Raw genomic sequence first — 25,764 nt, forward strand, 5'->3', positions numbered from 1 at the left:
AATGGAAAAAAAGAGAGAATGTATTTCCTTACTGAAATAAAAGAACCTATTTTGTGAATATGACAATGGCCTGGTAGCCAGAATAAAAAGAGAAATTACTTATATTGAAGAATACTACAAATATACTCAATAATTTTGACACCTGAGTAAAATATATCTTAATCAGTTTAATAATTTGAATATATCATGACTTTCTGCTTTCTGGATGTATTATACATTAGTAGATTCTACTTTAGTTCTAAAATTTCTAGAAAATGAAATCGCTATTAATTACTGTCCTTAACTACTCTGCCTAAAACATATTTACTCATCCATGTAAACTTACTTAGTCAATAATCATAAGTTGAATATCTAGTATATGTTAGAACCCAGAAACATAAATATACATATATATGACTATGCCTTCAAAAAGGAATACGGTATATAAAAAGGCAGACATGTAAATAAATAAATTATAATGTAGATCATGAGAAAATATATAAATAATTCTCATGGATGAAATAATAATGCAGTAACCATTTTGCCTTGGGAGGTCAGTAAAAGCATCTAACAAAAAGCAATTTTTGAACCGAGTCTTGTGGGAGAAATATAATTCGCCAGGAAGGTAACATGTGAAAATAGAGAGTTTTCCAAGTAGAAAGAATAAAACTGTGCCATTCAAAGGCCATCTGGTATGTTCATGAACATGTGTGAAAAGCTTGGCATTACCAGGGCATTGTGTCCACAGTAGGATGTGTTAACAGAAGACACTAAAGCCACAGTTTGATGCTAGTCTATAGAGATTTCTCTTTTGCTAAGAAAAGGTGTTTTGGACTAAATCCTATGTGCAACAGGGCACACATTAGTTTCAAAAGTGACGTAAACAATCCAAGTCATTTATCTGGAAAACAAGTCTTGTGGAAGTTGACAGTAAGTTTGGAAAGAGGTTGAATGTTTGAGATCATATAGGTAACTCTTCCAACTATTTACTCAAGACAGAAAAAACAGCTGGAATCAAGAAACACATGCAGCAGAAACAAATTCAGAAACTAAGTAAAAATATAAGAGAAAAGTATAAGTGCTGATGTCACTAAAACAATCATTTGTATCCAAACTGTACTAACTTCTAGAATAACAGATCTTAACCTTTTTGGGTTACAGATCTACTTAAGAATCCAACAGAAACCATAGTACTACTCTGATACGCTCACATATAAAAAAATTCTCAATTCGTTTTTAGGAGATCTATAGACCCCAGTTAAGAAACTCTGCTTTAGAGCCCTAGAGTTCAAGGCTACAGTGAGCTACGATTGCGCCACTGCATTACAGCCTGCGTAAACCTGTCTCTAAAAAAATAAAAAATTAAAGAGAACTTCTGCTTTAGATGAAGTTCATCAAGGAAAGAAGTTTGTATCTTACTCAAATCTATGTCCTTAGTGTCTAGCATAAAACATGGTACAGCGTAGGCAGTTCATCGTTTTTTAGTTAGACTGAATTCGCCATTAAAAATGGAATGGTTTTGGCCAGGTGCAGTGGCTCACTCCTGTAATCCCAGCACTTTGGGAGGCCGAGGCAGGCGGATCACGAGGTCAGGGGATCAAGACCATCCTGGCCAACATGGTGAAACCCTGTCTGTATTAAAAATATAAAAATTAGCCGGGCTTGGTGGTGGGGGCCTGTAATCCCAGCTACTTGGGAGGCTGAGGAAGGAGAACAGCTTAAACCTGGTAGGTGGACGTTGCAGTGAGCTGAGATCGCGCCACTGCACTCCAGCCTGGCAACAGGGCAAGACTCCATCTCAAAAAAAAAAAAAAAAAAAAAAATAGGAATGGTTTCATTTGTATTAACTACCTACATCACAGCATGCCCTCATGAAACTATATTATGTATGTATCAATTTAATATACTTTTCTCATACCCATCCTTGAGTATACTTAAAATCATCTTCCCTTTATCTTTTTAGTATTTTTCTAGTTATAATTATCTACATTCATCTTTTTAAATGTATATGTTTGTGTTTATGGTACTATCACAGTATTCCTAATTAGATACTTTCTGAAAGAGGACAGTGATGAAAGTATTAAAAGTGGAAAAGGCATAAGGAGTGATATAATGCCAAATAGAATGTCTGACTTCCTTACCCTACTGACCTGTGTACTACCCATTGTCCCCTTTACCTAGTTTAACCTTTGTAAGAGGAAGATAAAAAGTTTGATCATTGTACATAACTTATGTAAGCTCACAGTAAAAAGGAGAGGGAGGAATGATGCGCAGTAAGATTTAACTTGCAAAGAAATAGATAACCAGAATATAAAATACGCCTGTGCTCTAGTGAAGAAGCAGCATGCATAATGTTTGCAAGCATGGACTCCAAAGACAGAATACTTGGTTAAATCCTGGTCCCTCCACGAATTAGCTGATCTGAACAAGTTATTTAACCTCTCTTTGCCTCAGTTTTCTCATCAGTAAAACAGAATTAATAATAATACCTCACTGAATTACTGTGAAGGTTAAATGAGTTATTATACCATCAACAAGTGCTAAAAACACCACTTCTATATGTCTGACATATGACTTAGCTAAAACATTACTAATTATTATTATTATTATTATTATTATTTTTGAGATGGAGTCTCGCTCTATCACCAGGCTTGAGTGTAGTGGTGCGATCTCGGCTCACTGCAACCTCCGCCTCCTGTGTTCAAGCGATTCTCCTGCCTCAACTTCCCACGTAGCTGGGATTACAGGCATGTGTCACCATGCCCAGCTAATCTTTGTATTTTCAGTAGAGATGGGGTTTCACTATGTTGGCCAGCTAGTCTTGAACTCCTGACCTCAAGTGATCTACCCACCTTGGCCTCCCAAAGTGCTGGGATTACAGGTGTGAGCCACCACGCCCAACCTAAAACATTATTCTTGGTGGAAAAATCTTGCCATTGTCAAATGCCCAAAGAAATCTTGACCTATGAGGCTGAAATGTTGAATGGGAATATTGAGATCTAATACGAAAATCAAAGTATTGGTCTATTACACAGCTATCAGAAGATAACTGATTCTTCTTCTTGATTTAATTCCACGTGCAATAATTAAAAAACATGAACAAGTGGATATATTTCAGCTCTAAGTATATTTATGACAGGCAATAAATTCCTGGAGGAAAAAAAAAAGATTTAGCAGAATTAGAGCTGTCTTTAAAGGTCGGAGAATGTAAGATAAAATATATTTTTGTTGGTGTAATTCAGGTTCAAATTAACAACACTAACATCCTTAAAGCAGAAAAGGTGGAGCAGTCACAAAAACGTGATCCACCCAAACAGCCACGTTGAAAAGGTGAGGATGCCTTTAATGGTGGTAAGTGCCCCACTACCTTCTTAACATTATGATTCTATGTATTTAAGTTGCCAAGAAGGACCACAATGACTTATTTGTGTTTATGTGTGCTGTTTAACCTGCACCCAGAGAGGATATGCTGGCTTCTTTCCTCTCATCCACAAAGTCCTGGTTTCCTGATCTTCTACAGTGATCCAGACCCCATGATAAGGGGTCAGAGGATTTACCCAGAGTTGCATATTCCAGAATAGGATGCAAAAAAAAAAAAAAAAAAAAAAAATTACTGAATTAACAAAACAACAGTGTGAATAGGCTTGAGTTAGAAATTAGTGTAGTCATATTAGAAAACTACAGTCTCTATGAAATATATTCTTCTATGAAATTCTAAGTACTGTTAGGGAATATTATAGAATCCAATCTTGGCAAAGCAAAAAATAGAAAAACACTGATTTATCATGGTGGAAATGTTCAAACTATGTTCATTGTCATTCTATCAGAAAAAAAACTTTCATTAGAAAAAGTATGACACCAAATTTTCATGCTGAATTTTAAATATCTTACTTCAACATTGTTTTTATATTTTGTATGTTTTTTCCCCTCTAATTAAATTGTAAGGGTCTCAAATGCAGGAAGTCTTGAAAAATACAAAAGAAACAGAAAACAGCATATCTTATGCTGCTTATTGGAACAAATTTAAAGAATTCTAAGATGCCAGGGGTGAATCTTGTGCATGGGTTATTAAGTAGATGTTAATTATAAAGCAAAGGACTGAGGCCAAACTATTAGAGGAGTACACTGGTCAAAAAGTGAGTGTAGGCACAATAAACCATGAGAAACCTACCATTGTATTGTGCTGAGAAGTGGGAGTCCTATGGCCACAAGTCTCTTGCGTCAGCAGAGAAACTGGCTGAAATTCCTCAGAGTGAGGCTTGTTGGGAAAACTCACATGCAAGGGAAGGTGAAAGGCTGGGAGCCCGTCACTCTCCTCTTCTTCCACTTTCTGTCTGCTTGTCACCATGGCTACCTCTCCATCTGCTTCCCCATACGGAGAGGCTGGTCGCTTGGAAGACATCCTGGAAGGAACAAAAGAGGAGAAAATAATGAAACCTCCACATAAATCCTTAATGCCGTCATTGTGTGGTTAGGGGCCATTGTAACAGAAATGCCTTTTTGTGCTAGCAGAGAGCAGGAAACCATCCAAATACCACTGCAAAGCACACACAATCAGAAACAATGGCCAAGCAGGTAGCAACAGAACAGTGCTTGTTTGTTGTGAGAATAATACACTAATATAGCACTCTCTTGTATTCTGGCTTCTTAAACAAGAGAATTCACCTAAGAACACTGCATAATGAAAGACCATTCCATTTTAGAGGCAAGAAAAATACCCATCTAGTTTTACACTCTGATAGACCTTATTGAAGACAGAACATCTATGAATAGCAAATACTGTTGGCAGTTTAAAAGAAGAGAAATAACTAAAATTTCTTTTATCAAAAAATAGACTCAATATATAAATGATTGCCATTAAAACAAATTTGCATTTTCTTGAAAGTAAGATTATTGTAAAATGTAGAAATATTGGTTATAAGCAAACCTCAGAGCAACTGACAGAAGTTTAATATTTGTTTAAAGCTTATTAAGGATTGAATAAATTTTACAATCACTGTTAATCTTAAAACATTTGAGCATTTTCTTTCCCTCATCTCCCCAAATTACCCAATTTGGGCATTTAGTTATAATAACAAAGTTACAAGGTAGTAAAAAAAAAAAAGGTGAGAATATTAAAATATTTCAATTCTATTTTCACAACTCTATAAATGATTTAGATGTGAATAATTCTGACTTATTTATCCTTAGGATACTTAAATAAAAGAAAAAAATCCAAAGAAGGATATTTTGTTTTGATGAGCTAAAGTCTACATGCAAATGAGCTTAGATAATTGAACAAGAATTAAACATTTTCTTTGTACTTGAGTCTGATTCAGAATATTATCAGAGGTTAAAAATATGTGGCAAATATTTTAAATAGAAAATTCCTTTTCCTTTCATTAAATTATTTCCATAGAAATAATGTCAAGTTAAAATATTTAATTTAAAAAACTTTCTTGTAGTATTTACAACTTAATCTGACCTTGAAAAAGCTGTTTTTTTTTGTTCAACAAACAAAGAGTGTTTACAAAATCATTCATTCTTATTCTAGACCAGTGAGATGAGAGGCAGGGAAGTATTTACTAACTACCACAACACTTCCTTCATATAGATCACTGATTTTTAAATTTAAAATGTGTTCCCCCAAATGCCTCTAATCATTGTTGAATAATGTTATTTTTAGTGTTAGAAGTTTCAAAAGAAAAAATGCATTCAAGTACAGGAGATATTCTATTAAAAATATTAGGACAGCAGAAAAAAAATAAGGGCTTTAGAATCAGACAAGTCAGGATGAAAATACTGATTCTGTCACTTACTAGCTGAGACTTAATTTCTCTATCTCAACTTACTCATCTTTAAGGTGAAAAATATCTACCTCATAGACTTTTTGAAAATGGACTAAGTATCAAGTGACAAATAACTGGTGTATTATTTAACACAGAATACACACTCAATAAATAATAGCCTGTGTTTATTCAATAAACTAAAACTACAGCGCGACCCACCCACCCTCAAAAAACAAAAACACTCAAACATGAGGAAAACAGATTGCCTAGTAAAGGGTTTCACTATAAAATCAACATAAAATACAAAGTTTCCCATTAGATAAATGCTCCCTGGCCAGCAATACTTAACAGTAAACCGATCAGATGTAATAGCAAGTTCTCAAAACAAAATCTTAATAGTACAGGTGTTGATCAGCCAAAGAAACAGATAAAGAGGGGGAAATAGGGGCAGCTACCATGTCAGCATTGTCTAAAGGAGAATTAGATTTGGATACCACATTTCAAGTAATTTTAACTATTTCCAATCCCATGAACAAGGCCTATTCCAAGTATACTCTAAGTATGGAGAAGTATGTGAGGAACTAGAGTTAACAAAGCCAGAATAGTTCTAGTTTCATTGGCAATACCATATCACACACTAAACTGATATATTACTAAACATAATAACCCATGAACACTAGAGATATTTAATTCTCATGTTCTACAGGCATGATTCCATGTTCTACAGGCAAACTTCCGATTCTCATGTAGTTTGTGGACAGAACAGGCTTAAAATGTTTAAGGTCTTTGTGAAGTGATTTATTAAACTAATAAAGAAACTATTAATTATTTCTTAGTTTTGCATGTAGCTTGACTATAAGGAGATTATGCCTTTGTTATACAAACCTTAGCATTTGTGGTCTGAGTGGGCATTATCATTCTTCCTGGAATTAATACATTGGTATTCTGGTGTCTGCCTCAGCCTCATGTACAGTCTCTCAATGTCTAAAAACTCTAGTCTATTGTCGAGAGCCAGTTTCTGAGTCATGAAAGCAGAAAGCAAGATCAGCTAGCCTTTCCTAAGTTAGTACAATTCTATGACCTTCAGAACCATGACCTTTCTGTTGATTTCTACTTTATTAATATCATTATTAACATCAATTATGAAAACTGAAAGTCCAAAAGTAGACACAAGTTGTTAAGGTAGACAGACAAGACATTGGTAGTTTTATCAAAACTTCTGGTTATTTCAGAACCTAAATTAACTTTCTATTTAACTGAGTATTCTCTATATATAGCATTCTAGAGAGTAAAAAAGGTTAAGGTTTATAACACTGAACGTGAAAGAGTCATGATGCCGGAAGGCAACTGATCCTAGAATGTCACATATTTCATGCTTATTTCAATTCCATTTTCAGAGTTTTACAGAATGTTCTTAATGCATTGGCCTTGAAAGTATTTTTAATTCAGGTAAAAGATTGCTTAAAGATTTGTTAAATCATTATAATAAAAGCAACCATGGTTATATTTCAATAATAGGCTACTAAGTCAGAAAAGTAAACTATATAACAAATTACATATAGATATATCAATCTGTTGGTTGTATTATTCATGTTTACTATGACCCATAGTACTTCTCAAAAATATTGACAACAATATCACCAATAACATTAGATTCTTAAATTTTTGTCCATCTATCAAAGTGTTTCATCTTGGGCAGAAAAAAGTCTCATTAAGAGGGCAGCACAGGCCGGTTGCAGTGGCTCACGCCTATAATCCCAGCATTTTGGGAGGCTGAGGAGGGCAGATCACATGAGGTCAGGAGTTCCAGATCAGCCTGACCAACATGGAGAAACCCCATCTCTACTAAAAATACAAAATTAGCCGGGCATGGTGGTCCATGCCTGTAATCTCAGCTACTTAGGAGGCTGAGACAGGAGAATCACTTGAACCTGGGAGGCAGAGGTTGCAGTGAGCCGAGATCATGCCATTGCATCCAGCCTGGGCAACAAAAGCAAAACTCCGTCTCAAAAAAAAAAAAAAAAAAAAAAAAAGGCACCACAAGTGTGCATATATTGTTCCTCTGAGATATATAGCTTACATTATATGACTTACACTAACTACATATCTGTGTTGCAATTTGTAACAATGTGAGCATCTAGGCTGGCATATGCTCTTATCCTTTAGAGATGATTTTTGTCACTTCTGTGGTGCTAGGCTTACCAATGAACAAAACTCAGACTTCAAAGAAACTGACATAAGACGGACAACTATAATGTGAAACTGCCTTGGGGAGTATGATGACATAACACTGGTCTTAGCTCACTTTGTGGTCAAAAAACTTTCTTGAAAGAAATGACATCTAATTTTAAGGCACAAGCAAAATCTTCCAAATCATCAACAACTATTTGATGATCATCTACCATGTGCAAGACACTTATTTAATGGGAATAAAAAAACCTATTTCTTGGCCTCTGGTTAAAGAAGTCTATGAGCTGGTTGAGAATATTTTAAACAAAACAATAAATACTAATGAAAGCCAGTTCAGTCCGAAGATCAAATGACATTATAGCTAAGTATCTGAGAGTTTCTTGAGGACCAGAGTATCCTTAAATGCCTCACAGAATTGTTGAACCAGTTGACTTTCAAGGAAAAAGGATAAACAAAAGCCCTAGGATAAAAAGAGAGGGAATTTCATATAGGAAGTAATAATAAAAGCAAAGATGCAGAGATACTTTTAGAAGGTATTATATAAATTTAGGGTTCAAGCTTACTTGAAAAAAAGAAGAGATTGAGGAATATGGATCAAATCCCAACTGTAGCCTGTAACAGTCCTGGAATTGCTGAGTTACATGAACAAAATAAGAAACACGCTCACTTGTAAAAAGCAACTTGCTTTTACAGGAGTCTCCTTCCCTTTACTTCCCCTTGTAGCATTCTGCATCATTAAGCTACTCTTGATAAATGTGACAGTAAATAGAAAACTACTGGGGTCTTTTGCTATTGGCTGAAGGCTCTCCATACGCCTTATAATCACTCTGCAAGTAGGCTATCTCCAATGTGTTCAGACATGGATGGCAAACTTAGTGGTAGGGTAGAAGGTGTAAGACTGCAACAGAAAGATAAAGCAGTGGTTCTAAACCTTTGCCTGCACATTGGAATTACCTGGAGAGGTTTAAAAAATACTGATCCCTGGGTTTTACCCTTAGAAATTCTGATGTTATTGGTTCTGGAGGGTGACCGGGTATCAGAAGTTTTTAAAGCTCCCCGTGATTTTAATATGCAGTCAATGTTGCAAATAATTTGTAGTAGTAAGAATAATGCCTGCCCCCAGGCCAAGCGCAGTGGCTCATGCCTGTAATCCCAGCACTTTGGGAGGCTGAGATGGGTGGATCATGAGGTCAGCCCGGCCAACATGGTGAAACCCCGTCTCTACTAAAATACAAAAAATTAGCCAGGTGTGGTGGCGCACACCTGTAGTTCCAGCTAGTTGGGAGGCTGAGGCAGGGGAGTTGCTTGAATCTGGGAAGCAGAGGTTGCAGGGAGCTGAGATCGCACCACTGCACTCCAGCCTGGTGACAGAGCAAGACTCTGCCTCAAAAAAAAAAAAGAGAATAATTCCCCCAAACCAAGATGTCCAAGTCTTAATACCTTACGTGTCAAAAGGGACTTTTTGCATGTGTAATTAAATTAAGTATTTTGAAATTTGAAATGGGGAGATTATTCTGAATATTGTTGGAGGGTCCAAAGAAATCATAAACACCCTTATAAGAGGGAGAAGAAAAGTCAGAGTCAGAGGAAGAGACTGGATGATGCTATGCTACTGGCTTTGAAGATGGAAGATGAGGCCATGAACCAAGGAATGTAGGCAGCCTCTGCAAGCTAGAAAATGCAATGCAACAGATCCTCTCCTAGAGCCTCCAGAAGAAATGTGGACCTGACAACACCTTGATTTTAGGACTTCTGACCTCCCAAACTGTAAAAGAATACATTTGTATTTTTTAAGCCACTACGTTTGTGATGATTTGTTACAGCAGCAATAAAAAAAAATATTGATGTAAGCACTTTTTTTTTCATAGTTGGTATTTTAGTCAGTCTGGAAGCCTCGTACCCTAGATATACACTTGCCTTCTTCCTCTCTTCATTTTGTTTTCTGCTCAAACGTTATTTCCTCAGTAAGGCCTTCCCTGGTCATTCGTCCTAAACCAGCACTCCATTCCATTCTTAGTCCTTACGCCACTTTGTTCATAGCCTTCGTAATCACTTGATATATTTTACACTTATTTGTTTATGGTCAATCTCTCCCACTATGAGATCCACATAGGCAGACTATATTTTTGTTTACAGCTACTTGCCCAGTACTTAGACCCTTTCTGAAAATAAGTCTTCCAGTATACATGTTACATGAATAGCTACTAACTAAAACCAGCAACCCTTTGATTATGCCCTACCTATGTAGAGCTTTAAGATTTAATCTTACAGGACAAGTATGCTTCGAATATGTCTCCGTATTGTCAGAAATAAGAAAATAGAGTTCAATAACAGTATCCTTTTTTAAATAATTTCAGCATAAAGGAATTGGTAAGCTCTAATAATGTTTTCAAAAAACTTGAGAAAAATATTATAGCTCTAGTTAAAAATGTTAACTTTATTTAACATATGTAAGTAAAAGATTATAAGAGTTAAGTCTACCAATAAACACTACATAGTCAACTACTAATAGACTTATTACTGAGGTATCACCTACTTACTGCTAAAAACTTTAAAAAAACTTTTAGGAAATGTTCTTTGGTACAATTATTCTGGAAAATGACAACATGTACAGAGTTAAAGATATTCTGCATTTGGAACATTATAAAATGAAAGACTCAGAACAGGGATTGCTTTCCTTACATAGTAGATTCTTTTTTTAAAGTTTCTTTCTTTAAATATTTTAACCTTTGACTAGATAATACACAAATTAAAATCCTAGGATGCAGTGCCTTCTACTGGTTGTTCTTTTGGCATGATAATATTATTTATCTTAAAGTTTGCAGTTATATATGAAAAATTGCAAAAATAAATATCTAGAAAGAGGAAACTCAAATTCCAGTTCTTCTACAAAGCCATCCCTTCTTACCACCATGGCAGAAGCAACATTGTCCAATCTCAAACTATACCATCAACCTTTTCGGTTGCATGCATAAAAAAATTAAACATTTTTTATTAGTATACACAGTATCTGAAACTACAATAGCATCTGGAAAACAAGAATGTCATTTTTAATTTCTTCAGTTCCCCTATCATGTAGCATGTCTTTCATGTGAATTTTTTTCAAGTACAGTTCTGTTTTTGAACATTTCACTTTATGTCACCAAAATTAATGCAAAGGATGTGACTTTATGTGTATGATAAAGGCCTTTGCAAATTGCTCTGCATTTGTTTTCCCAAATATTCTAATCCTCTACACCAAATGAGATACAATTAATAATAGGGCAGTATAATTCCTAGCACATAGTTGGCAATGTATTTCTTTTATAAATAAATTAACGAATTGAATGAGTCCCTATTTTGTGCCAAGCAAGTTACCTTTGTGTCATAAATAAAACAGGCAACTTACATATGACGACCCTTCTGCTTTACCTTTAAGGAAGTTAGAGTTCTGATGGAAACAGGAAATATATACCTACTCATCCATTTATCCACCCATTCATTCATTAGTGGAAAAACATTTAGTGAAAGACACTATGTGCCCGTAAGACAGCAATATAATTAATAAATCAAGAAAGAATATTGTAAGGTGCATGCTTTTTTAAAAATATGAGTGCTACAGGAGATAGATAGATAATAGATGATATCTCACTAATCAGAAAATGCTTCCCAGAAAATGCAATAATTCAACAGGGTAATGAAGAATGGGTCAGACACGGAGGGCTTGGTGTGGTTGCTCACCCCTTTATTCTAGCACTTTAGGAGACCAAGGCAGGAAGATTCCTTGAGCCCTGGAATTCGACACCAGCCTGCAAAACTGGGAGACTCCGTCTCTATAAAAAAATCTCAAAAGTAGCCGGGCATGATGGCCTATGCCTGTAGTCCGAGCAACTCAGGAGGCTGAGGTGGGAGGATTGCTTGAGCCAAGGAGAGCAAGGCTGCAGTGAGCTATGACAGTGCTCCTGCACAACAGCCTGGGCAACAAAGTGAGACCCTGTCTCAAAAGAATTCTTTTAATTAAAAATACTTAATAGGTTGCATCTTCTGAAGGGAACACTGAATATGGATATGCAAAGTAAAATAAAAATTGGCAATTCAAAGAGAATAATACTTTCCTGGAAGTTAAGTGCCTTAAGTTTTTCGAGTAGCAAGACTATTTGTTCAGGACATTTACATTTACTTGTCTGGTTCCTGCTGTAATTAAGGTTGTTGTGAAAAGGCTAATCAATATTAGGAATTAAACTTTACTGTGTATTAAAGATTCTTTCACAACAGAATGTTACTTATCCGATATGGCAAATCAAAACATACATTGAGCTTGAATAGAAAGGTTTCTAATTCAAATGAATGAAACAATAAACACTTTTATTTGATGCATAAACAGAATTACACAAACTTAGCATATCACTTTAATAAGAAAAAAATAGCAATTGCGCTACTCTTATCTCTGAATTTTAATTATTATTATATCTTATAGTTCATACTTTCCTTTTCCCTCTTATATGTTTTGAACATCTTTATTTTTCTAAGTTGAGAGTTTACTGTCAGCATTCCATGTAAATTTTTATAACCAAGTCTATCATACATAATATTCAGAAGCCTTTAAATAGAAAATTTATTTATGGTAAACATGTAGTCTTTCAAACTTTTATACCATTTTTCTTCTCTTTTCTCTAAATCCCCTTTGCCATCAGTTTCTGATATAGAACATGCCAATCTCCATACTTCTCTACCCATTTCTTCCCACATACAAAAACCTGGTTCATTATACCGTTATTTAGCGGCATGAACAAGTTCATCAGGTCCTGGCATAAAATATAAATTGAAGTAGAAACACAGATTTCAAAGAAATATAGAAACAGACAACACAGAATCATAAAAACGATAAATGTCCTTGTAATCTTTACCATGTATTTCACCAGAGTAGAGATCAACAAAATTTACCATAACAGGTACATCTAAAATCAAAACTACTTTTGAGCTATATTTACTTATGAATAAATTAATATTCGGTTTTTAAATATAATCTGAGTTTATACAAAATATTTTATTATACATTACAAAAGTTCAAACTGTATTTAAAAACATGTTCATCAAAAATGTGGTCAACAACTTTTGAAGTGATCTTCATCAAGATGGCACCCTATGTTTTCCTTGCCACGTTTAGTTTCTGAGATGTTCTCTGCATTGAGATCAAGTACTTCTTTACACCTTTCCTTCTTTCTGATAAGAAGAGCAGCACTTTTCACTTCTTCACCACCTTTTTGCTCTTCTCTTTGCTAGCATCACTACTTTTACCAAATAGCTTTTCCCAGCCTCTTCCACGCCACCAAAGTCAGAGATGGAGGGGAGGATAAGACGCGCAAAACAATGTAAAGGTACAAGGTTCTCCCAGGAAATGGTATAAAATGAAAAAACGAAAACAAAAGCAAGTTGAAGATAAATAAAGAAAGGCTCAGAAATAGAATCTGATTCTTGTCATTATCCGAAAGAAATGAGTGCTTCTTTACTACTAGTTGGACACAGAATATTTTAAAAGTTTTTGAAATAATGTACCTAAAGTGAGCAGGAAAACTAACTAGAAAATGTCCATTTTTATTTTGTTAATTCCACTTCCACTGTTCTATCCTTTTCTAAACAGGGAGACAAACATTTAAAAACAGTTTATGGCAGCCAAATTCCATCCTACAATGATTCAGAAATCACAATTCAGTTCTTCCTTTGCTACTTTGTTTTCCTACTGATTCTCTAATAACTGTAAATCACTAAAATTTTACTCCACAATTAGGCTTTGTCTTATTGGCTGGAGACACCGAGAAAATGTTCTAGTAAGATGACTGTTTTATTATGAGTAACATAATAGTTGGGCTAGAGGGTTAAAATTTATCTAAACAAGTATATCTGCCAGCTAAAATGTCTTTCTGTTTCATTACATTATTTTGATATTAATCCATACTTACTATGTGCCTAAAGCAACAGTAGTCCTGATAAATAAAACAGAAGAAAAAATACTTAATTAAACTCCACTGAAATCATTTTATAATGTCTAATACTTGAAAAAGATTAGTTAGAGTTAATTGTGATAAATGCAGCAAAACTGAAGGAAAACTAGTTTACAGGAACTTTTATGACTCCTATGTACAGCTTCACTTTCATTAAAAAGAGGTATTAATGTTTTAACATAATTCTATATTGTTTTGAAAAAAATTACCAATACTTTTCCCATGATTTACAAGAAAGTATGGCAATAAGCATGTTCTGCTTAAAATTTTGCCTAACTTTACCTTCAATCATTAAAAATTGTAATAATTTTATTTCCTTATCTCAAAAACAAACACCTTTGAGATAAAACATTTGATCACAGAATCTCTCTAATCATCAAAGATACTAAATTTCAATCAAGTCACCTTGAAGAAAAATAATAGAAATGATTAAGACTTTTAAGTATCGAAGAGAAATTTCTTTTAAGTTGTAGATAAAATGACCAAATGCCTAAGTTTGGGAGAAAACAACACAAGCCCAATAAGAGCATTTTGTTGTAAATTATTTAATTCATGTATTGTTATACATTTGTCATTAATCGCAAACTGAAAAATATGTTTAACCTTCAGCCATCTACAGGTTAAAAATGTTAAAGTCCTTTTGTTCCATTTATCTATAAATTACTTAGAATAATCTAGCATTAAGATCTGTGATTCTAGAACTTTTTATTTATAGTTAGAGAATGTATACTTTTTAAGGAAATAAAAAGCTTTTTCCATTTGAGCATGGGTTTTGCCTTTCTGACAGCTCTAAGTCCACAGGATGTGGAGGGATGATTTAAATTTTACATCAAAATTGTGACTGCACTAGACTTTTTTCCCCCTTCTCAAGGGAGGCATTGTTCTTGCTTTTCCATAACCAGGCGTGACAGCGCCAGACTGGAGTCATACGGCTGGTCTCTGAGTCAGCGTGAAAGTGCTCACCTCCTGAGTTTCCCCAGATGCTCGGCTCCTTGTGTGTCTGAAAGCTAAGCAGAGTAGCCACATACCCAATTCCTGGGACAGACACAGGATTGTGGGGAAGAATCTAGAGATTAGTAAAAACCATCTCTTCCGATACAGGCTGTAAAAATCTTTTATTGATAATATGAAGTACTAAAAAGCAAAGCCCCATATTTAATATAACTACAATTTTTCTGACCCAAAAGTTCAGAGGATTGATTAACAAATTGATTAACGAGGAATAGTGTGCTTCCGGGTTAAGGAAATAAAGACAGTATTAAAAATCAGAAGCCTTTTGGATTTTTCTGAGACATATGGTTGCCATATGTATAAATTTTAGGTTATAGACAGACGAATAGACAGCAAAAAAAAAAAAATACTGTGTGAAATGCTTACCCATTCTCAATATTTCTAATAAGGTATCTTTAAAAGTTATCTGCAGAATCCTTGCTACAGGGACAACCTTTTCTGCTTTCTATCAGAACAATTGGGAGTGAAAAAGGAATTAATTCCTTTTCTATTGTTCTATCCTTGAATAAACCTGTCAGGCCTAAGTTTGGGAGGTGTCTGTGTCTTGTTTATATATGCAACCGTGTGTGCATGTGTGCATGTGTGCACACGTGCGTGCAGAGAGAGAGAGAGACAAAAAGAGAAATCAGAGGAAGAGGAGGAAGAGGACGAGGAGGAGGAGAAGCAGAAGGAATAGAAATTTTACTATCTAATGATATGTTAATGAACATTAATATTCTTTCTTTTTTTTATGGAACCCGTCTATTAAGGGTTGGACCACACCACCTTAATTTAATCATGATCTGATGCTAACAACTTTCAATAATATATAATTCAAAACTATTTGAAAGTTTTGTGTATTTTAAAGGAAAATAGAAGTAGAAAACTCTTTCCAATTTTTAACCCATGAAAAGGAAACTCAAATGATATGTAATTTCTAAATATTACTACTACAGTTAGTATTACTAATTTCTTAGTAATGCCAATTTTTTCAAGTTATCCATATGAGAATGTATTAATGTCTACATAGATCACAAGTGCGTATATGTGGGAATGTTTGTAATAATCTGTAAAAACAGCTCACCATATTCACCATATTCATCATGGGAGAAGATGGATGTTCATTCATGGATAACACTGGTCAGGTGAGGTGCATAAGCAAAAAAAAAATGTTTCGAGTAGGAAAGAATATCTATTCAGGCTTTATAATACTGTGTCCTCTATAAAAAAATCATTTTACTTGTGTTAATGACTTGGTCATTTTGACCCCTTCAGGACTTTACAGTACTGCGATCGCAGAACTGCAAATAGGGAACAAAACTTTATTTTCCAAAATAATATCCTTAGGTAGGTATTTTGAGCATCTTGCCTGACTTCTTATCTGGGATTCTTCCTGTTAAAGTGCCCATCCCCACTCTTGCTCTCTCCCTCCCATCTCACATCACTGGCTAAGTCTAAATAAATAGCAAATTGTTTCATAATCAAAAGTGACTTATTCCTAGCATGGCCTACGTCTTGAAATAAAATCTGTGGCATGTTTAATTTATTTAGGATCTAATAATGATGACAAAAATAATTAAGTAACCAGTCTAGTTTTAATTTCTTTTGTTTTCAAAGGTCATTGTGAAATCAAGCAAGTTAAGCCGTCTAAAGCAAACCTCTAGAGAATGCTTCCCCCCAGCAGAAATGAGAAAGGAGGCCCACAGCTAAAATGAGTACTGAACATCAGCATCAGATTTGTTGAAAACTGACTGTCTAAGTAGTCCAATGAAGAGAAATATTATGACCCCCTACCCTCTTTGGAATCCAAATAACCCTGACAAGGAATAGTTTATATATTGCTAAATTCTGGCCAATTTAGGGGGCTCACTCTTTCTTTGCATGCCCCATACAGACTTGGTTACAGCCTGTTTCTACAGCAGCTGTTGGAAATGTACAAAGTAGAAAATATTTATGTTATATTCAAAATAGACAGCAAGGAACGTATATACAGTGCACAAATCTCTCCTCAAACAACAGCTTCTGATGTGAGAGACAGGCATACTAGACAAAGATAAATTTTCCGAACTTCTCAGCAAAAATAAAGAATATGCCATCCTAATTAGGAAAAGTCCAAAAGTAAGGGTGCAGTGCCAAAGACGATGAGCATCTATCAACCCAAACTCCAAAACAGCGGGATGCAGCTATGGTTGATGTTATAAGAATGCTGAGCCTCTTCATTGGCTCCTTTCATGCCAAAGCTCCTTTGCTTGGATGAATATGAATTAAATCCATAAGCTTTCCTATTTTTCTAGCTTGACCTCTAAACTCATTTTATGTCTTAACTGTTTATCTTCTTTCCCCATTAATCTTTCTAGTTTTAGCACATGCCCTGTTGTTTTTAGAAAAAAAAAAAAAAAGTTTAAAAGCATGGTTCATACTGCCACTGTGGGCAAGTTAGGAATGCTAACCCCCAAAATAAAAATTCAAAGGTTATGTCATATACTGCAGAGAAGAAAATCATCAAACTCCAGCAATGGTATAACAAGTATAAACACACAATAAGACCCCAGTACAAGATTTGCATTATATTTCAAACAGGGCTAACAGTAATATTACTATTAAGTTCCCATTTGTTCATACTTTAAAAGTACGTCATAGAGATAAGCCTTTTGAAATAAACAGCTTTTCCTATATGCTTTCTCTTTTCAATCAGTTCTATGCCTTGGCACATATAATGGAGGTGTTTTCTGAAATACTGTAACTATAATATGAATATCTAGTTTTAGATGGTAATATAACTGAATTCATTCTCATCATTTGTTAGAATATAGCCGATAAGAAATTTTACGGATTAGCACAATCAATTTACCCATATCACCACAAAATCTGTCAGTACAAAAATTGAAACGAAAATTGTAAAAGTGTTCACCTTACAAATCTGTAAAAGAAAAACTTAAATAAAAGCAAAACCTTTAAGCTGGAATCTTGCACTTCAATACAGTATTTACCATTTACCATTTATAGGTACTCAGTCTGCCATCTTTTCTGCTGTTCTCTACAGTTTCCCCCAAAGCTTAACAAAGGCCCAGCTGTATAAACCAGTCCTGTCAAAGAACATAGTTAAGGGATGGATAGAACAGGGAGGGGTGTCTAACATGCTGACCACTGTCTGAGCTTATGAGGATAAAGGAGCCTTGATGGAGAAAAGTAATCATCCATTGCTGTTTTCTTTTTTTTTTTTAACCTCATTACCACATGCTAGAACATTTTTTTTTCCACTACCCAAACACCCCCATTCCAATCCCCCACAACTGAAAGACCTTTGTGTTCCAAAGGGGACCAAATCCACCCCAACCTCTACTTCCATCCTCTTTTTTTTTGTTTTTTGTTTTTTGTTTTTTGCTGCTGGCAAGTTTATGGAGGCATGATCATTTAAAGACCTCTCAAAATACTGGTTTCCTTTCCATCACACCATCCACACACAGTTCCTTGAAAACATTTTTAAAGGCTATATAAACTTACTTGCTTTGGATTCCTTTTTTACTAAAATACTATCAACAACTTTTGATTTCAAGATAGTTATTTATGCTAAGGACTCTAGAAAATGATACATGCCTTAAAAAGATATTAAAGCACATATAATAGAGGTGGAATGAGTGCTGAAATCTAGGGTATATAAATTATGCTTTAAAGAATATGTTTCTTGTAGAATACATATTTCAAAGGGAGTTGGCTAAGTGCATACTCAAAGTGTGTAGCAACTGTGAGATATGATTCTGAAATTTGAAGGAAAGTTAGGCTAAGCTAATTAATCCTTTCAAAATCCTAGCTCTCATGTGTCCAAGAACATCAAACCATGTGGAAGATTTCCCGCAGGTTTAAATACACATTTCCTATTTTCAAGTTTGTCACTCTTACATTCTATGCTGACATTATTTATAAAGGACTGAAGCCTAATCCCCACAAAGATAGCTACCATAACTGTATTAGTTAGTAAGAAAAACACAATAAATGCCCAAGGAAATCCCTGGGCAAGAGCCACCAGACCTATATGGAGAGAGCTGTATCATCTATTAAGTTAGTTCTATTTCAGGGTGTCTTTTGAGGTTGGGACAAATATTTGAACATTATTAAATCCTCTATTTATCCAAAGACTGCTGCAGCTGCAGTGTAAGTCTTCTTCGTACTGTCCTGTCAGTGATCTAAAGGGATTATCCTTTTTTAGATGGGGTAAAATGTGATTTCTTCCCCAATCTGTATATTTTTCTATTCAACACAAAATGTATATTTATAACAGAAAACATAGTCTCCTCAGAGTAAACTATTATCTATAGTTGCTTTCAGATCCACCTCTTCACAACATTCATGGCTGGTTTAGGTACAAGAACAACAGCTACTCTTATTCTAACTTGCTTCATGTAGTAGCCCACTTTCAGAAGTAATTGAGTAGTTACTTCCTAGTATTTTTTCTTATGAAACAGATATTTTATATCAAAGTATATAAACATAATACCTGCCAATGTCATATTCAAATCATAGTACAGAAGTGAAATACAGAAGAAAAACAAAAAAAAATTCCATTGCAAAAGGGAGCAATATTTAAACTCACCTCCTTACCATCATAAACTTCTCACCTTGCCTTTCCGTAAAATACTTACTTAACTTTCCAGAAATACATGTGGATAATCTATCCAATACTTACAAAACCCAGCAAAATGTTATTTTGAAAAATAAAACTAAACCACTAAAGAAGACGCCATTCTGTGACATCTCAAGAGATGTTAGATATTAATTTAAATGATACTGAAATATAAGCCAAAGTTTTTCAATTTCAATCTATTTCCCAGAGAGTCAATTTTGTTTATTCTACAGCATGTCTTCATGTTAACAAACTTACAGAAATGAACAGCAGAACCTTAAATCTGCTCAAACTCGTTGTTCGGTTTTTCTTCCATGTCTTTGCATTTTTGTTACTGTAAATGACTTCTTAATAACATGTAATGATTAAAACCTCTCTGGAAATGTGTTTTTTTAAATGATGTCTACATTTTGTTCCTTACAGTTCCTTGCAGAGCAGTAAGAACAATATGTGAGAGAGACCTAAAGATAGGTTCTAGTACATATTCATGAACTTTGGTTTCAAAGTGGTTTGAATGACTCCCACTAATTACGCATTGATATGTACCAGTGACCGTGCTAGGCGCTTTCCATGTATTATTTCTGGTCACCAAAACAACACATTATTAGACCATAGACATAAATGTAAGAGCTAAAACCATAAACCACTTAGAAGGAAACACAAGGCCATCTTCGTGGCCTTGGGTGAGGCAATGGTTTGCTGCATTCCACACCAAACACACAAGTGACAAAAGAACAAAACAGATAAATTGGACTTCATTCAAATTAAAAACTTTTGCACTGAATATGATGCTAACAATGAAGTGAAAAGACAGCCCAAAGAATGGGAGAAAATACTTGCGAATATATATCTGGTAAAAGAACTGCATCCAGAATTTATAAATAATCCTGATAATTTATATATAAATATATATATGTATGTATTTATATACATGGAATTATTGTACAACACTTACAATGAAAAGATAATCCATTTTTAAAGTGAGAAAAGGATATGAATATACATTTCTCCCAAGAAGATATACAAATGGTCAGTAAGCACATAAGAAGATGCTCAACAGCATTAGCCATCAAGGAAATGCAAACCAAAACCACAATAAGATGTCACTGCACATCTGCTAGAATGGCTAAAATAGAAAGGACAGACAATAACAAATGTTGGAGAAGATGTGGAGAAATTGGAACCATCAAAGATTGCTGTTAGGAATGTAAAATAGCACAGCCACTTTCAAAAACAGTTTGCAGTTTCTAAAGAGCTACCATATGACCTAGCAATTCCCCTCCTTGGTAAATACCCAAGACAATTGAAAACATATGTCCATGCAAAAGCTTGTACCCAAAGGTACATAACAGCATTATTCACAATAGCAAAAAAGTGGAAACAGGCCAAGGATCTGTTAAATGATGAATGAAAAAACAATACGTGGCATATCCATACAATGGAACATGATTCAATAATAAAAAGGAACGAAGTACTGATACATGCTACAAAACTGATGAACCTTGAAAACATTAAGCCAAGTGAAAGAAGCCATTCACAAAGGACTACATATTCTAAGATTCCATTTATATGCAATGTCCAGAATAGAAAAATTTGTATAGAAAGTAGATTGGTGGTTGTCTAGGGCAGGGTATGGGGGTGGGGAGGGGAAATGGGGAACGACTGCTAATAGTCACAAGATGTCTTTTAGAGTAATGAAAATATCCTAAAACTAGATTGTGGTGATGACTGCACAATTCTGAAAATACTAAAATCCACTGAATTATATATTAAATGGGTAAATTTTATAGTACTGAATTATATCTCAATAAAGCAATATGTTTTAAAACTACAAAACACACATTACCGCCTTCATTCTACTGATAGAAACTAGCTCAGAGATATTACCTAAGATGATAAAGCCTCACAGTTAGAAAGTGGCTGAACTAGAATTTGGAGCTAGACCTGCTCCAAACATTATCACATTTTCATTGTTAATTAAAAGTCAAATATAAAATTTTTTTATGAAAGAACTTAAATATATGCTTTAAATTGGATTTTTCCCCAAAGAATCAAAAATATATTTCTCATTTCTATTGCTTTTATTTGAATACAAGCTTTTATTGAACATTGTTGTTAGATCTACATTACGTACATGTTTTTTCTTTTCTTAACTTTTTTTTAAATTCTTTTTTTTTTTTAACTCCTTCTCTCTTCACCACATCAACTTTTTACACTCCTGATAGGCAAATATTTGATGACCGTTCTAAAACAAATCACTGAATAGGCCAGGCACAGTGTCTTATGCCTGTAATCCCAGCACTTTAGGAGGCCGAGGCAGGAGGATCACGAGGTCAGGAATTCGAGACCAGCCTGGCCAACATGGTGAAACCCCATCTCTACTAAAAATACAAAAATTAGCCAGGTGTGGTGGCATCCACCTATAATTCCAACTACTCGGGAGGCTAAGGCAGGAGAATCTCTTGAAACCGGAAGGTGGAGGTTGCAATGAGCCGAGATTGCGCCACTGCACCCCAGCCTGGGCAACAAGAGCAAAACTCTGTCTCAGAAAAAAAAAAAAAAAAAAGAAAGCACTGAATAGATTGACAACTCATTACTAACATTTACATAGAACAGACAATATCTTGCTCCCCCATAGAACTCCAACGAAAGGCTATAAATTTTTATATAATTTTTACTAATTTCTTCATTTATATGCTTAGAAAAGATAATACGGGTTATTTTATTATCCAATAGCTTAGTCTATAGTGGTCTGATCCAGCATTTCATCCTTGTTAACACAGGTAAAGCTTTGGAAAGGTAACTCAATCTTCAGTTTGTCACAGGAAACTTCTGAAGGAATTAAAACCTTTGCAAATAACTTCTGGAATAATCTCCAAAATAATAATTATTAGCTGTTAATATCTGTTTCCTCCATCTCCAGAGCCCTAAATTAATTCATTTCCTACAAAATCAACTACTGTTGGTGCTCATTGTATAATGAAGCCTTACATTTTTTTTAAACATTACAGAGGATAAGTAAAATGGATAAGCCGATGGTTTTCTAACTTTTTTTCACAGTAGTTGTTTTACGAATACATTTCCACTGTTATAAAAGTAGAACATTATACTCAATTAATATACCATGATATATTCCATGATGCTTTCCACTTATGATAGTAGTTGGAATTAATTTACAGCCATGCAACATAGGCTTAATTAAATAGACATTGATTTACCAGGGCAAGCAACTTTAAACCAATTTAGAAATCAAGATTTCCTTGAAGTATATCTAGAAGCAAGTGTTTCAATTTTTATTTCCTTAAAAATAATTTCATCTCTATCACAGCAGAAGAGAAAGAAGTGAATTAGAGGGAAGAGGCACAGACATTTGAGTAATACCAATAATAACAACAAAATATGTAAATGTAAGCAGTAAAGCAAAAGAGCTTACTGATTCCCAAGGACCTGGATATTTAAAAAATCAATTACTAGTCTCATTATTAATTAAAGTAATTGTTTTTAAATTCTGTACTAGTAGTTTACATTGATTCATTTTTATCTTCTTCCAAATTTAGCTTAACTTTTTTATTATAGTAAGTCATGTATTTGAAAATTCTAGACGAAAATACAAAACCTCACATTTCTGGTCTTTCTTTCCATTACTGAAACCCGTCTAATAGACGTTTAATCCAGAAGAAGCCCTTTAACCAAAATAAAAGTGAGTTTACTATTGGATTGTAAACTCTGAGCCAAAACCAATATTACTCATTTTTCAATCTAATGAAGGACCTAACATAAAGCATAATAAACAAAGTAGAGGCATGAGGCCAGTGTCTAAGAGCATGAGCTTTGATTAGACAGACCTAGCCTGAGTCTTAGCTGTGCTCTTTCCTATCTCTGTGACCTTGATCATGTTACTTAACCTCTCTGAGTCCGTTTTCCCGTTATAGGAAACATAAGTAGCACGTTATTTATGGATTTTTAGGGAAGTAAATGATTACATATAGAAACATGTAGCACCAAATCAAACACTATACATAATAAATGCTATCTATTATTATTGCTGTTATTTGAAATGGAATCGAATATCATTTAAACCACTTAGCTATAAACCATAGTTAAGGTTAGGATACGACACAATCTAATTAGCTATGAGAAGCCATCTGTGTTTAATATACTTGGACCTTTGAAAAGGAGTCAAGAGTTATTTTAATATTTTTATACAGCCAAAAATTGTATTTCTGAATTTAAAAAATAAGACTTAGAATTCGTGGTGTGAAGCTAAGATTTCTGAATCTTGCTAGAAAAGTGAGTAATCAAGTTCTTACTACTGGCTCTGAAGCATCCTGGGCCTTCAAATAACGTTAGTTTCAATTAAGTTTAAAACAAATCACTTGAATGACACAGAGAACTATACTAATAGTCTGCCTACTACCAACATACCAAAACCCCATCCCATTACTAGGAATTCAGAATATGGTTTTTTGCTACATGACATTTATTTCCAAATAACATAGATAAAATAAATTCCCACCATGTTCTTCTTTAGGAGATGCTGAATCTCCTTAAAATCAAAGACAGTAGGACATGTTACTCTAAGATCCAGTCATTGTGAAAGTTTCATTCGAAATTGCTGTTCACATAAACAGTGGTTCCCTCATTCTACGTGCAGGACCTAAGACTTCCAGACAAAGAAATGGGTTTCTATTGTAAAGAATAAATGTGGGACACAGGTGCATTGTATCACTGAACTTGCTGTACTAGCATTGCGAGAAAAATCACACACTCTTAAGTTTGGCTTAGATTGATACCCTGCATTTTGAAGAGCCATCTGAGGACTATGAGGTTAAACCCAAAAAGGATGATTTTTGACCAGAAAAATCAAGCTAACACAAGAAATAAGAATGAAAAAAGAAAAACTAGTAAGAATTTCCTTTTCAATCTATGTAGCTATTTAGCTACTGAAATAGTTGATTCACCCTCTTTCTTACACACTATCATCAATAATTTTGGCCATCAGCATTCCCAAAATGACCATGTTGTTCATCTAAAAATATTTTATACTTCTAATAAAATGTTTGAAAACAAAGGAGTGTAACTGGTTGCACACAATCCAAGAGAAAACAATTGAACTAGAATGCTCCATCAATCATTTGGCAAAAGAAAATCAATAGAAAATGTGCAGTTCCAGGTAGATTTCTGCAGGCTATAACCAAAAAGCAGGATGAAATAATAGCTACTTCAAAATGGAGGGACGTCGAGATAGTTTAAACAACACCAATTACTTGCCATATGGACTATCTCTCCTCAGCTCATGGAGTATATAGAAACTATTCAGACTTAATAAGCACTGCTGTCGGTGTACTGTCAAGAAACGTAAACGCTCATTCATATTTTGGAGATAATGTGGATAAATACAAGAAACAATGAAGAACTATAATCTAAGGAAAATTTATACTTCAATGTTACCAATACTGTTTTAATTGCAACCACTGGGTAAAATGTATTTTATAATAAATAATCAATGTAGCCTTTCTGGTTCTTAGAAACCCACAGGGGATTATCAAGGAATGTAATATTAGAATTCCCAATTCAGTATCAACATGGGCATCAATCCAGAAGCTACTGATAAAGTCTAGGTTTTAAATATTTTTACCAACTCATCTGGTGACTACTGCCTATGGAATTTCTATCAGGGCTTTTTAATATCTAAAAAAAAAATTAACCGTTAAAATTTTCTACATAAATATTTTGTGTTATATATGGAACACACAGCTCACTACACACATCTAAGAAAATTGTTGAAAGGTAACCATGACATGGCATATGAATTTTTGTATTTATATTGTGTGGTTTTAGAGGACAGAACCTGAACTATTTCTTAATTCATTTAATATTTATTGAAGGTCTACTATGTACCAGGTGCCCTATCTTGTAAAGGCTAGCATACAAACAGATAATTATAATGCTATATAATATACAATAGATTTACATATAGAGATACAAGATTTTTTAAAACAATTAAAAGCATTATCGAGAGAAGGCACATTTAGGCTCGGTATTAAAAAGAAGCTTCTGGCCGGGCACGGTGGCTCATATCTGTAATCCTAGCACTTTGGGAGGCTGAGGCGGGCAGATCACATGATGCCAAGAGTTCAAGACCAGCCTGACCAATATGGTAAAACCCTGTCTCTACTAAAAATACAAAAACAAAAACAAAAAATGGATAGGCGTGCTGGCTCATGCCTTTAAT

At 34.4% G+C, this 25,764-nt stretch overlaps 1 protein-coding gene across 2 annotated transcripts in view; it reads right to left on the reverse strand.

Moving 5' to 3' along the window:
• SOX5 (SRY-box transcription factor 5) overlaps positions 1-25,764 on the reverse strand; it is a 415,087-nt gene that overhangs the window by 357,389 nt on the left and 31,934 nt on the right. Inside the window, exon 2 of one of the 2 annotated variants that reach the window (XM_032159826.2) lies at positions 4,151-4,382. In XM_032159826.2, coding sequence (XP_032015717.1) covers positions 4,151-4,382 — 232 coding nt within the window. The remainder of the gene's footprint in view (positions 1-4,150; positions 4,383-25,764) is intronic. The other variant, XM_032159831.2, reaches the window with a different exon arrangement.

The sequence above is a fragment of the Hylobates moloch genome, unplaced genomic scaffold, assembly GCF_009828535.3.
Source record: "Hylobates moloch isolate HMO894 unplaced genomic scaffold, HMol_V3 SCAFFOLD_8, whole genome shotgun sequence".
Taxonomy (NCBI): domain Eukaryota; kingdom Metazoa; phylum Chordata; class Mammalia; order Primates; family Hylobatidae; genus Hylobates; species Hylobates moloch.